Source organism: Phoenix dactylifera, chromosome 2 (genome assembly GCF_009389715.1).
Source record: "Phoenix dactylifera cultivar Barhee BC4 chromosome 2, palm_55x_up_171113_PBpolish2nd_filt_p, whole genome shotgun sequence".
In the NCBI taxonomy this organism is placed as follows: Eukaryota; Viridiplantae; Streptophyta; class Magnoliopsida; order Arecales; family Arecaceae; genus Phoenix; species Phoenix dactylifera.
In genome coordinates this window covers 22175742-22190707 of record NC_052393.1, presented here as the reverse complement: position 1 = coordinate 22190707, position 14966 = coordinate 22175742, and the positions used below count along the sequence as shown (strand labels likewise).

The 14966-nt window shown below is 37.3% G+C and overlaps 1 protein-coding gene across 1 annotated transcript; it reads right to left on the bottom strand.

Moving 5' to 3' along the window:
* Positions 1 to 3623: 3623 nt before the first annotated feature.
* LOC103717002 (ACT domain-containing protein ACR10) lies at positions 3624 to 7727 on the bottom strand. The gene is made up of 6 exons (XM_008805228.3): positions 7256 to 7727; positions 6720 to 6956; positions 6025 to 6130; positions 5291 to 5630; positions 4416 to 4700; positions 3624 to 4204 (listed from the first exon to the last, which is right to left on the bottom strand). The coding sequence occupies exons 1-6, from the start codon at positions 7407 to 7409 to the stop codon at positions 4067 to 4069; spliced, it is 1260 nt and encodes a 419-aa protein (XP_008803450.2). The 5' UTR covers positions 7410 to 7727; the 3' UTR covers positions 3624 to 4066.
* Between the last annotated feature and the right edge of the window lie 7239 nt (positions 7728 to 14966).

Sequence of the window (14966 nt, the reverse complement as noted above, 5' to 3'; positions counted from 1 at the left end):
GTTGATTTAGGTTGCACAAGTAGCATAACTAAGACATCCACCAAGGATATATGATAGAGCGACACTTATTTGGCTTAATCAAAAAGTTTGAGCAAATTATAAGATTTTCTGTAGCTGGCTATCAGTTAAGGTAATCTGGTATATCTACTTAGATCGTCACCCGCCAGCTATTGCAATCCTACGTTACTTTCCAGGCTCTCTCTTTTGCCATCCCTTAGCCCAAGCCCATACTGGTGATAAGTTAGGGAGACTAGGTCCGCCGCTCCCATAGTGGTGCTAAGTAAAGGCAGTTTTCAATCTTTTCAAAGAGTAAGCTCCAAGCTCCGAAGGGTTCCCAAACCCATACTATTAGCACTTACTAGGAGGTTCTAAAAACGGACACCTGCAAACTATTCATCAACGTCTATGCCAAAGCTGTAAATGTTGGTAAGCTGAATTATGCCTTCATGTTCTTGATCCCCAAAAAACTTGAAAGCATAACGGTAAAAGATTATAGACCCATAAGTTTGATCAATGGGCCGGGCTGTTAAAATCTTTACCAAAACTCTTGCCCTGAGGCTCTCAAAGTTCATAAATAACCTCATTTCTCAATCGGCATTTATAAAGGGCGTCAAATTGAAGACTCCTATACTTATGGGGTGGAGATCATAGCGGCCTGCAAAAGATTTAAACAGCAAGGACTTCTCTACAAAGTAGATTTCAGAAAAGCTTTTGACAATATTGATTGGGATTTTCTCATCTCTATTCTTAAGAGCAAGGGGTTTCGGTTTCAAGTGGTGCAGCAAGTTGGATTGCCTTAATTCTTCAGACTACCAAGATTGCCCCCCTTCTTAATGGTCAACCCATCAATTGGGTCCAGGCAAAGAAGGGATGATACAATAACGGATGTCTTATATAGAATGCTAAACATGGTTGCAAAAAGCAAGCTGATTGAAGCAATTGGAGGTCCCGACTTTCCTAGCACACTGTAAGGACTGCGTGGACTGCGGGTCGGAGCGGAGCAATCTGTGCTCCAAGCTGCCGTTCAACCTCATCCCCGAGATGCCGAGGGATGGGACCCCCAGATTCACAGACTCCAAAAAGGAGCTGGTGCACAACTTCTATTTCGGGCTCGTTTGGTTTCCGAGAAGTATTTTTTCTTATAGAAATATGATTTCTGAAAATCAAATTCCTGAAAAGAGAATGTTTGAGAAAGGACTATTAGCATGTTTGGTTGGCCATGGAAAGTGACAGATTTCCAAAATGCTTATGTTTGGTTGACCATCCATTTTTTTGGAAAAATTATGTGTAATTCTTATTATACCCTTAATATATTTGAAAAGTCTTTTTAGGAAAAAATAAAAATATTTCGATTTTCGGATCACGAAAAAATAATTTTTTTATATTTTTTTTGAAAAAAAATTTTCATAAAACATAAAAATTATATTTTTATAAAAATATATATATATATTTTTTTTGACTTCCACCTTTAAAAATTCCAACCTCGTGAACCAAACACGCCCTTCGTGTCCCGCTTCAGTCAGTACACCATGGTGGATGTGGCCCACCTCACCAAGGTGGACCCCGGCATCCCCTTGGAGAAGGCCTGCCTTCTTAGCTGCGGCGTCTCCACCGGTATGCCGAAAGCTAACGGACGGTCGGGGTTCATCGCTTATCCACGTTGATGGAGATTTTTTTGTTTTTTTTTGCTTCTATCGTTGTGCTATGCCGCGTGATCTGACGGCAGGGGTGGGCGCGGCGTGGAAGGCGGCGGAAGTAGAGGCGGTTTCCACGGTAGCCAATTTCGGACTGGGAGCTGCTGGTCTGGCGGTAATTACAATATATTTTTACCAAGAACTGAATTGTTTTATATGATTAATTATTATTATTATTATTTAATTTCCAAGAGTAGAAGCAACCAAAGTGCTGTGCGAATTCCAGAATAGATGCGGTTGAAATTTCTGAGATTCGTGCAGTCATCAAGTCCGGTTGCGGACGACGGATGCAACGGCTGTGGTTGAATGGGTTTCATCAGTCCCTATCCATAGGTAGCGTGGAGCTCTTCCTAACCTCGACCGTCAAGCTAAATGCACGATTGTGATTGGATAACTGTTCCTTTCCAGTTGATGTACGATTTTAGGGGGTGACACCAAACGACACAGGTGTATAAATTGGACTTTGGGATTACAGCATGAGACGTTCTCATAGATACCATTTCTTTTCAACTATCTAAAAGTGTAATTTGCTATCAAGGTGGTAGCCCAGTTGGAACGGGGCGTTTGCTTCCAACCAAGTGGTTTCAGGTTCGAAACGCGCGGGCGTCGATTAAATTCGGGGACCGGATGCCCCACGCCTGGACACGGGGTCTGGAAGCGCTACTAGTCGGCTGGTAGCCTGGGTGGTGCCAGGTGTGACGTACTCACACGGAGGGTCGGGTCAGGTAATCGAGCCGGCCCACGGGTGGGGAGGGTATGAGTAAAATAGGTCGGGGTGCCCAACACACGACTCGGTCTACCCGCATCGAACATTCTCCTTGCGGAATGGGAGCCCAGTGGTCGGGGCTGCTACGCGGGGGTGGGCTTATCCCTTCCTCTCCTCTTTCTCTTTCTTTTAGTAAAAAAAAAAAAAAGTGTAATTTGAAGTGTAGCTGCCAAAGTTCCAATACGTTTTATTCTAAAAAAAATTGCCCTGAGTTGTGGTCCGTGTAGTTTTATTCTTTGACTGATTGTTTCTCCCCATTATGCTTATAATATTTAAATTAAACATATTGTTATTTCTTTGTAATTTTCTTGTATAATCTACTATGTTTTGTAGGATTTAAATCATTTGATGTTGAAGCAATTAGGTTAACAAGAATGTTTGATTCACTTGCCCTTCTTGTCCCATTTTAAAAAATCACTTTTAAAGGATTTTAGGTCATATGAAATTTAGTTGTACAAGCCAAGATCCAAGAAATCGATTAGTGGTGATTAATGATTATCAGAATATCATCAATTTATAGTACATTTCTTGTTAAAAACAAAATCTCTCTTAGAGGAGTAAAGAACAAAAGAACGCAAAAAAAATCAGAAAATTTATAACAATGATAACCAATAATCCATCACAAAGACTTTTAGAGAAAAGTCTAATTCAAAACAGATGCACCCAAAATCAATAAAGGAGCCCAAGAAAATTCACAAAAGAAATGGAGATCACAACAAGGTAGTTGCTTAGGCATCAGATGGCATGGCATTCTCCCTAAGATCTTCATCGACGAACTCGACGATGGCATTCTCTCTAATTCTTTATGTTAAATTTCCATTTAAGCATCCAAGATGGTCGTATTTTGGCACAAAACCTCATGAGCCTGAATTCATTGAGAGCAGAAAATGCACATTTTGATAGATGAAAACATAATAATTTTTATTTCACATAAAAATTGTGAGACACTCCTCAATGTAATATGATGTCTCTAGCATGCTTGCCAAGCCGAAGGGATGGCAAGATTCTGTAGGTGAGAAACTACATTTCCTGGCATGCTTGCAAGGTGGAAGCAATGGCCAGATTTGAAATGATATTTCAAAAAATTTAAAATTATCTTCAATAAATATGCTCTCCAGAAACTCTTTCATATGCACAACTATTTCAAAACAGTACAAAATGTATTGTTGAATTTGACATATGCACACATTCGAAATTTGTTACAATAAGCTCTAAGTTGATACTGAACAAATATAATCTTTTCTACTACTATTTTACAAAGTTATATCAGCAATAATTTTGTCTCCTATATCTTCTCCTTTCATCTGCAGCGACCCCTAAGTATTTGTGAATTATTATATATAAGAAAAAGTATATAAAAAGGCTATCTCACACTTCGATTTTCTCAAAAAATACATGAGATATGCTGTACAAAAATAAGTTTTTTTTAAAAAAAAAAAAAAGCTCCTTCGCCTGCAGGGTTTTAGCAATTCTAAAAGCTTGGAAGCAAATGAGTCTTGATGCCCATCATTCCTCAGCTAATTAACATCTAAATCACCCCATCTACAGAGCCTGCTGAGATTTAGCAATTTGTCAGAGCTTGGAAGAAAATGAGAGTTGATGCCCATCATTCCCAACCCATTAACATCTTAGTCACCCCATCTACAATCTTAGTCTTCGATGCAGACAGTTCATAATCATCACCAAGGAGGATTCTGTAGACTTCCCACTCCCTATCACCAACAACATGCCTCCCAATCTCAGCCTGAAAATCAAAAATCGCATTTTAGCCTGAATTTTATCAGAAAACCAATCATTTTGAAAAGGGAAAAACAAAAAAATAAGAGGAAGATTTCAAGGGTTTATACTCCAGTTTGCAGGAATAGAAGGCAAAAGCTTCAACATCAAAGAAAGAAAGAGAATGGCAAGATGAGTTTGCATCAGTCAATAAAGATGCAAGTAGGAAAAAAACATACCAAAAAGATGCGTATGCGGAGCATTTTGAGGGCAAGGGTGATGTCGTGAAAAACAAGAGGGCGGCCCTTGCCGGATAATTCAACAGGATTTGCAACTAGGAGCTCTGTATCAGGCCCACGGCTCACCACAGTTACTCTGAGTGGGCTGAACAACTCCATTCTCAAGCGCGAACATAATGCCTTCCGCTTGTTTGTGTCCACAATCTTCTTCCCATCCATTTGCATCACAAACAAGTCAATCTCGCAGCTTCCATTTTGGGCTGCATAGCACCGCCCATAGGATATCTGGCATGCATTGGATACGAGTATTTCAGTTTATATGCATACATAGAAAGGATGCAAGACTTCATTAGATGAAAGGTTTCTCCCCCTACATATGCAAGCTGGCAGAAATACAGCAATAAGATGGTAGTCTTATGACATGGATTTTTTTTTTTTAGTACATCGGCGGTTCACACCCGACGAGTGTGAATGCGGCCAACAAAATCAGAAAACAAATGACTACATAGAGGAGCTGGCGCAAACACGTGGTTCACCCAGATGAAGCCCCTTGAGTGATGTGCAGCAAAGGAGACAACCCAGTCGGCAGCACAGTTTGCCTCCCTATAAACAATGACATGGCTATTTAACAGTGCATCACCACAACTAGAAGTTCTCTTTATCATGATCGAATGAATTTGAAAAACATCATCAGATGATAAACAGCTCTATTTGGTAATGCTAAATGCATCTAATTAGTTCACCAAAAACTTAAGAATGAGCATACAGAAGCACAGTGCAGATAAATTATGATTATATCAAACATGAAAATGGTGAAAAACAAACCATAAGTCTAATAGAAAGATGCTTTATAAAATGTAATTTGACATTGTTACCTGGATGTTATAATCTTTAAGAGTCCTCATTATGTCATATAGCAGGCCCTTGTGGTCACCGCAAAGGATCTGAATAAGTGTATGACCAGGGCTAAGGGAGTTGTCCATTATGACAGAAGGATTATTAGATGGGAAAGGAGATTCCTTAGGTGATTCTTCAGGAAGCTCCAAGTGAAGCATTTCTTCTGTGATTGCAGGGGGAAGAAAAGGTGAAGCTTGCATATATGAGGCAATCTCTGCACCAGCCAGTTCAATATCACAATTTGTCATGAAGTCCCCTAAAACAGCTCTTAATTGATCATACGTCTCTTCCTTTCTCCCTCTCGTATGAAGAAGTTCCCTGAAACCAATAGTGAAAAATGTGATCGAAAGATAAGATAGAAGAGGTAAATACACCTTAAAAGAAGACCTTCATCTAAAACAAGCAACACCAAGACTCCAAGCAATCTACATGAACAGAAACATAGGAAGTCTTATAGCTGATTACAAACTGAATGTTATTAACAACAATTACATAAAACAATGGGGAAAGGAAAGATAAGCTACATGTCACTAAAAGTTGGAAGACTTTCCGTACATTTGTGAAGACTTTCAAAGACTAAAGTTTCTATTAAAGCACTAAACCTTTTTGGATATATGATTAGCAATTTAAAATATGAGAACAGAAGATTGTTTCCAATGAGAGAGATGTAAAAGTTTGACAACAGAGAGAGAGAGAAGGCATTATATGGCACCTGGTGTCCGTGATAAAGAAGAGGTCCATAACTCTCCCATCTGGGGTGGTCGACACCTTCACCCTCCTTATAGTGAGCTCCAGCTCACAAAGTACCTGGGTCACATCTGCACAGCCTCACAAGCATTATAAACTCTAATTTTCTCCCACAAAACTTTTAAATTATACATCCTGAATTCTCAAATTAACACCCAGCTGCTTCCTTAACTACACACATACACTTACATATATAGACACATACCCACACTAAACTTGAAAAATTAGAAGCACTGCAAAAAAGACTTTTAAATCCAGTAAAACAAAGCACTGCAAACGTAGCTTAAATTCTAAGAATTATAGAAAGAGAATCTAGATCAAAAGGTAGAAGAAGCAACATATCCAAAAATCAAGAATATGAATCTTCACTTGATCTCCCCAAAATTTATTGCTAACAAGACCTCCACAGAAAGAATCTGCAATCATTACACAGAATCACCATCAACTGAAAAGGAAAACATAGATTCCGAACTCTCCAAAAGAAAAACCTAAAATCTTTTAACTATCAAAAGTAGAACATTGAAGGAAAGGAAAGGAACTTAGGAAGAGAGAAGAGCAGCAGCAAATTCAGGTTTAACAAGAAATAAGAATAAAGCCTCCATCCTTAGAAATATTCAGAACTTAGAAAACAAGAAGAAGGGCAAGAAATTAAGCACCCACCATGCAAGAGGCCCATCCGATCGTAGCACGAGAACTTTAGGAGAAACAACTGCGCCTGCTGCTGTGCCGCCACCATCTCCTGCTGCCTGTAGCAGCTATTGTACAGGCCTGACGCTGACAGCACCGCCGGGCACACCCCCAGTAGCCTCTTCTTCAGGAGCCCCCACCTCGTCGCCCCCTCCCCTCTCCCCACCACCCAAAGCACTATAAAACACCACTTCCCATCCGTGCTCACATCTACAACAACGCAAAACCCACCATAAATTTCCACACAAATCCTTTCAAAACTCCAATCTTTAGTAGCAAAAGAGGAATTCGCATCAAAGTTATACACACGATCCTCGAAAAAGTTCAATTTTTAGCAGAAAAAGAGAAAGTTGCATCGAAGTTCCATAAACAACAACCAGCAAAACTCAATCTTCAGCAGAAAAAGAGGAACCATCCTCAAAACTGAATCCACAAACCTCGTACAAATCATTTTTTAGTGGAAAAAAGAGGAAGAGAAGTACATGAAATTGGGGGGACTTAGGGCTCACCTCCTCTCACAATGCTTAATCCGAAGAAGAGGATCACACGGCAGAGGTCGCAGCCAAGGCCGGTCTTATCGGGGCAGCTGACGGTGATCACGCTGGGCTCGCCGGCGCTTTCCGGCTGCCGGATGACCACCACATCGTCGCTAGGGATGCCCATCTCCCTTTTCTTGTCCTTCTCTTCTTCACCCTTCCCTTCTTCTAAACCACTCCTCCTTCCCTTCTCTCCCCTTTTATCCTTCTAATTGGCGAGAGCAGGGGATTCAGAGCCAGTGTGGTTGAATTCCGCGTAGGAGTGGAGTATCCATCAGAGAAGGCGCAAAAAAGAGAAGGATTTGGAGAGGAGAGAAGGTAGCGATAGTGGGGTTCGTCCTCTGCTTGGATTGGCTTTTCCTCTCAATCTCTATCTCTGAGGAGCTGCGGGCGTTGCTCTCCTTATGGTGGCGTTTGGTGAGCCAAGTGGGATCGCCGGCGTATAATATTAGAACATTGATGATTCTTATTTGAGGATAATCTTATCTTGGGTGGTTTAAGATAAAATCTGATATGCTATATTTTAATAATTAAATTTTTTTAGATATTTATGAATAATCTATTTAGTATTCTATAAAAATTTAAAATTAAATTGATCATATAATACTAAAACTATTCTTAATCTATTCCATAAAATATATTTATTAATCATATAAATTCTTAATACTAAACAATATATTCATTATTCTTATAAAATTAATATTTTTATTTATACTTATAATATATTGTTATTTTAATACTTAGAAAATAAGACAAATAGAAGTAATATATTAAATAATCTTATAAGATAAATATAAAGTATCATAATATATTTTTTATTATAATTTAAAAATATAATTGAATATAATATGATATGATTAATAATATATTATAATATAATATATGTAATATCGATATTATAGGTATATTGATATATCAAATTTTTTTATTGAGGAGTATTTTTATCTCCAAATTTTAGCACAAGATTATTAGTTTATTACTCTTGGTGATCTTGAATGCTGAACTTCAAGGATGGATTTTTCATTACTGTATTGGGCAGTAATTTGAGAAGTGAGGATGATTTTGAATCATTGCCGCATGAAATTACCATGGTGCAGCTATATATAGTAATCTCGTCACCTCCATCTTTATTATTTTTGATCTTAAAATGATCATCCATACCAAATGCCTCTTATAGATTATTCCTTGTTTATTTGGGCCTCTCCTCCTAAGTAAAATTTAAATAATAATAAGTTATTAATTAATGATCAAAGAGTACTCAAGAAAGGTTAAGATGAAGGACCTCTTTATATCTTGTATGCGGGTCATTGTATCATCTATCGACAATTTATGATGAAGGTCAAATCGTAATATCATTTAAAATTTTTATCTACACTTTGGAGATAGTGGGTTGAGTAATTTTGAGCTACTTCTTGTCATTTATGTACTCTTAAGCTAAAATTTTGAAAATATTATTATATTGTTACAATGAACATTTACTGAAATTGCTAATAACTATTATTAATAATTACTACTATTATTAGTTTTGCATATTCTAAAATATTTTAATTTAAAAATAATGACCATAAACCAATGACCCCTCCTGTCGAGGGACCTCTTCTTCTTGAAAATAATTATAACAAGGGAAAACGTAAAGGTCACTAGCAAATAACCAAAAATATTTTAATTTATTCATCCTGCAAACTAAAAAAGATCCAATATAAATAGGATCACTTAGCCATACTTCATAATTGAAAAAACGAGTTCCCGACTTGAGACAAGCCTCCCCGGTTGGAAAGAAGAATGGAGAAGGTGACTTGAAAAAATGCTATACTTCATCGCCTAAGAAGAGTTTGCTCTCCTGCGTAAGATCCTCGGACCTACCACGGCCACCATCTTTTGCTTCGTATAGCTCTTGTGAAATTAAATTTCACTTGCATGATTCTATAAATGTATTAGCTGGGCATAGGAAATATTTCAAGGAGATTGATCGATATAATCAAATTTTACTATTTATTCAACGAAGTGATGCCTATAGTTGAGAGAGAGAAAAAGTTTCCAGTTCGAGTATAACCTTGGCGCCGGCCATGTGGACGGTCAAGGTTTTTTTTTTACTTAAGCAGATGAGTCAGACTATACGAGTACGGACACACCTAATAAAATCAGAAAACAACACATCACGAAATGTTCTAAACAATTCAATTTTCAGATTCACAATGTGCCGCGAGAGTGATTGGGCACATACGCGATCATTCAGTCTGCAGCACATTAGCTTTTATAAAAATATGCTTGGTCTGAAATGCCATTTTGTTTCAGACCATGAACCAAATACTCTGAAGTAGAGGGTGGTCCCCGCCCAACTTACGATCTAAGGCTTTTAGGGTTCGTTTGGTTCGCAGGAAGCCAGGGAAAAAGGGGGGAAATTGTAAGTAATGGGATATCTCTTGTTTGGTTGGAGTTTTCAAAAGAGAGTGATGGAAAAGTTGTATTCCCATGTGAATATGATTTCCACATTTTCAATGAAAAATATAGAAAAGTTACTTTTTCATGAGGCGAAAATCACTCCATTTTTATTTTTTTTCAAAAATACCCTTCAACATTAAAAAAGCATTAAAGACCTAATTTTTATTAAGAGCATAATAGGAATTATACATAACTTTCCTAAGAAAGTGGATGGTTAACCAAATATAAGCATTTTATAAATTTATCACTTTTTTATGATTAACCAAACATGCCAAAAATATTTTTTTTAGATATTTAGTTCTTAAAAATTTACTTTTCAAAAATTATATTTTTAGTAAAAAAAAAAAAACTTATCGTGGACCAAACGAGCCCTTGCAGCCTATATCGGTGGTGATATCTCACCTGCGGGGAAGTTACCGGGGTAAGGGGTCGGCTGAGGATTGGGACTGCGGAGCCGCCTCGTGTCCCATCCATTTTCTCTTGGGAACTTCCGCGTGCCATTTCTTCACGGATGCTTCAAGACAAGTTCCACCTAAATCCCTTCTCATATGGCTTAAAATAACATCCGTTGTACTAGTTTCGAACTCTTTTCTGATATTACAAGTAACATCATACATGACAGTTTTACCTGATATTTGCACTTTCCTTTTTTTAAAATTCCAAATTATTGGAGGTTGGCCGTTCTCTTCCCATCATTCTAGGCTAGGCAAATAACAACTACATAATAGGTATTGTTGCCGCTAGAATCCAAAAGTCTGCTGAGGTCAGCTCACACCTGAGTTGAAGGTGACGTCAGCTTTGATCCAAAGTGAAATGCCTACTGAAATCCACGAAAGAAATCCAACATGAAATCAAAATTTTCAGAGATTTTCCAGCAGTGAATCATCCGACAATAAGTCAGTCGAATTCCACAAAAAATAGTATAAGAGAGAGAGAGTAGGACCAAGAAAATGACCTATTTAAGGATCCCTCGATTCTCTCTATATAAAAGATGGATATACAATAATTATTAGGCAACAACAACTTGCTGAAAATCATAGCCATGTTCTCGATATGCATTAACCGTCTTTTAAAAGTCTCTAACGAGACACATGGCATTTTCTATTGCTAGATTAGGCTGAAATGGTACTTTAGCTAGCACTGAAGTAAAGTACTTCGGACTATACTAAGGCCAGAAACTTCGATTTCTCTTGATATTAGGTTAACAAATATTTACTATATCGGATATAATGCTCAATAAAAATTCCGATGAAGATCTAATATGATAAAACAAGATTGTTGGTGAAACCTTGATGGGTTCAATATGATCATAGTTAATTGAATATAAGTTTGAGTTAAAAACTGAACTGTTTGCTTACTGACCTAGTTTAAGTTGCACGTTCGAAAAGAATGATTCACCTTGTTTCCTGACATCAACTATTGGATCGTGAAATAACCGTTTTGAGATATATGTGAAATGCTTTGAAAGTTGTATGAGGTGCAATCCAATAATTGACATTGTAAAATAATGTGACTCTGAAATTGTTTATCGTTTACCTTCTTTCGCTGCTTCAACTGTTGGACAGTGAAATGGTCGGGTGGATGAAAGCAAGAGTCGAAATGCCTTGAGAGCAGTACGGCGATTCGACGGTTGATTCGCAAGAAGGATACAACCAAACCCTACCCACCGCCTGGGCTTCTATCCAGTCTTACCCTATCTCTTACTTTTCTTTTAATAAAAGCATCCCCTATCTTTTATCTCCCTGAAGTTACGTTTTACTTGCCCTCATGTATGTAAATGGGGCTCCACCTATAGTCCGGTCTTGTCAAGATGGGTACAAGAAAGACTCGAAACCGGATGGTCACAAATCCTAGAGGCGAGTAGGTTTGACTAACTAATAACTTTGGATGGTCACAAATCGCACGTGGTCCTTTCATTAGGAAATGATTGAGCTCCCCGCCACTGGCGATGGGCGTTATAATCCTCCCCATATCGTAGGCATCCTCCCAACATCCTCCCATTGATGGCGAGTTAAATCCATCCTCTTCTATCAAAACGGCTTATCGCCGTGAAGCGAAGCAGCAACTCATTGCTCCATATATCGGGAGAGTTCAGGGCCGGTCCAACTCTTAGGTGATTGAGGCGGTCGTCTTAGACCCCAGCCCAAAAAAGGTCCATTGTAGAAAAGGCGTCAAAGATAAAATAAAAAGAAAAAAGATTTTTTTGTGAATTCGTCTTAGGCTGACTCACTGTAGGATCAAAGACAAAACGATCTTAAGCCTCCAAATACATTAGGCTGCTCCTGAGGGAGTTTAATACTTGAACGAAACATCGTGACGTAGGGTTGGCATTTGAATGACAAATTAGTCTCAATGGCTTGGTTGATGACAGCATGGTTTTAGGTGAAGAAGGCTATGCCGATCTAGCATCAAGGGACATGAAAACCTAGATGTTATTAAAGATGTCTTGGAGAAAATGCATTCGTGTTAACTGCTAAAAAATCTTAACCAACATGGCATGGAAACTTTAACCTAGATATTAGTTTTTCTCCCTTTTTCTTTAAAAAAGCGGGTTGGGGATTGGGGAGTGATGTTAAATATCAGTCACTAGGGTATTATGGTTAATCGCACATATTTAATCCCTGAGCAGTATCATTGAATTATCACTATTGCAAAAAAAAATCCTAGTAGTTGTAAGTTGTAACGCCCGACCTAGAGGAACGTAAGAAAGGAAAGAACACGAGGACCTATTATGATATTCTTGCAGGCTTGGGACTGAAAATTGTACAATAGTCAGGCTTGTCGACCCGTCTAAGAGCCTGCCCAAATTCCAGCCTAAATCACAGCTTGTGGATCTGTTAGGCTACAGGAAGAAGAAATGGAGCTATGAAAGTCATTTTATTCTTCCTATAGAATTTGAGCTGCGAGGTATTTTGGTTGATACAGCCATGCTAAAACGAGAAGCCCAATTCATGAATCCAGTAGGAAATTCAGCTCTCTCTCTTAATAGATTACCCAAACAGGTCCTTGATTAAGCCACACAAGATCCTTTCTTTGCATGGTAAGCTATCAGTGCAACGATTGGGATTTTTTTTGAGAGAAAAACTGAAACTTAAAAGTATAGTACAGTATTTCCTGTGTCATTGAGAAATTCTCCAATTATTCTTAATTTTTCTTTTGATAGAAAAATCCCTAATTATTCTCCAAAAATGAATTAATCTAGAACTATTCAATTGTTCTCCGATACACATGAATTTTACACTCATTCATGAATTACTGATGACATAGTTAAGAGATTTTATGTGTTATAAAGTAATGGAACCACATAGTGGTACCAGCAGCAGAGCGGCAAGAAGCGCCATTTAAATAAACCTAGGGATTAATAGTAGAATAATCAAGTATTTTGATATGCGGACCAGGCCATCTACCATGGGGAGTTGCATGAAGCTATATTAAAATTAAAGTTGAAGTATACTTAAATATATTGAAGTATATTTAATAGATCACATGTCTAATTTTGTTTATCTTTTTTAGATAAGTTGCAGTTCAATCAACATTCTAATAGAATAGACAAAAGTTAGATAAATATGTCGAGATCCAATAAAAAATTTTTTTGGATGGAGTACAGAATTTCATTAAATTTGCTTTGAGAAATCTAAGATAACAGAAATATTAAATGTCCATGTCAAAAATATATAAATTATTTCTTCTCTCGCTCCCAAAATCTGTTGAAGAATATTTGGTGTAGAATGGTTTCCTAAAAGGTTATACTGAACGTGTATTTCATGGGGAGTCCATATTACCGTCTCCATATAACTAACCCTCCTATTTAGAACACACCTCTAGTTTTAGATCAGTAACTAACCCATCCGTTCTGCTTGGCAAGCATGCTAAAAGCATCATATCACATTGAGGGGCATCTCACAATTTTTATGTGAAATAAAAATGCTTTGTTTTATCTATCAAAAATGTGCATTATCTGCTGCTTGTGCTAACGAAAAGCTGACAATGATTCTCCTGATGTAATGACATGGATATCATATTATTTGTATTTGCAAAGTTCTCATCTGAAATTCCAGCAAATATTATTAATATTTACAATATTTGCCTGATGCAGCGACATGGGATATCCATCTTGATAATATGCTGTTTTCATGTTATCTAATTATTCCATAAAATTCATTCAACTTTCTGAAATTCTTTTAAAACCCTTCAGTTTACATATTTCTCCATTTGTCAATTTCATGTTTCTTTGTAAACTCTTTTTCATAACAGAGATAGTCCATCAAATTTTGTTATATATGAATCTTTTTTGCAGAAGATGTTAAATATGAGTTTTTCCCCCGAGTGTAGAAAACCATTTCAGCTTACATTTATATATGAATCTTTTTACAGAAGATAGTGCATCAAATTTTCAGGTTGGACATGTATCTAACAGAAATATTAAAAGGATAGAGCTTTTCGGCAGCCAAATTTACATTTTTGTAAAAAAACATGAAATTAAGAGGTATGGAATGACAGGAGTCTTGTGCAAATGCTGTTTCCAACATAATTTCAACTAATTTGATTTGCGGGGAAATAAAAACAAAAAAACACCACCACCACGGAGGAGGCCCGATAAACACTCATTCAAGTGGTCGAGTCTTTCTCGAGGAGAATGCAGTTTGCACCCAACACACCTCGCATACGGCTCTGAGCTCGGCACTGACGATATATATATCGTAGATCCGCCGATGCCCTGCCGCTATTAGTCTGGCGTGTTCTCTAAAGCCTTATTTGGAGGAGTTTTTTGAGGACCAAAAAGCACTTTCTGATCCTTCAAAACTACTTTTAGAATAATATTATAATATATTATATATTTAATTATTATACTATAGTATTAATATTATTATAATATTATAATAATATTATATTATATTATAGTAATATTATAATATTATATATTTATATATAAATATATATTATTTTATTGTATAATGTCCTTTATGATCATCGTACCAAAAAATATTTTTACAGTTTGATTTGATTATCAAACATACGTTAAAATAGCATAATATTTTAGTTATTAAATAGTAAATTATTTTTTTATAAAAGCTCTACTTCACCGAAAAAAGAAACCAACAACTCCCCAAACGGGCCTAGAGAACTCACTGCTTCTCCCTTGTTAGCTGCTTCTCCCGTCGAAGTTCACCTCGAGGTAGCCGGTGTGGGCTCTCAGGAGCGGAACCACGTTCTGAATTCGCGGTCGGACGGCCAAGTTTAA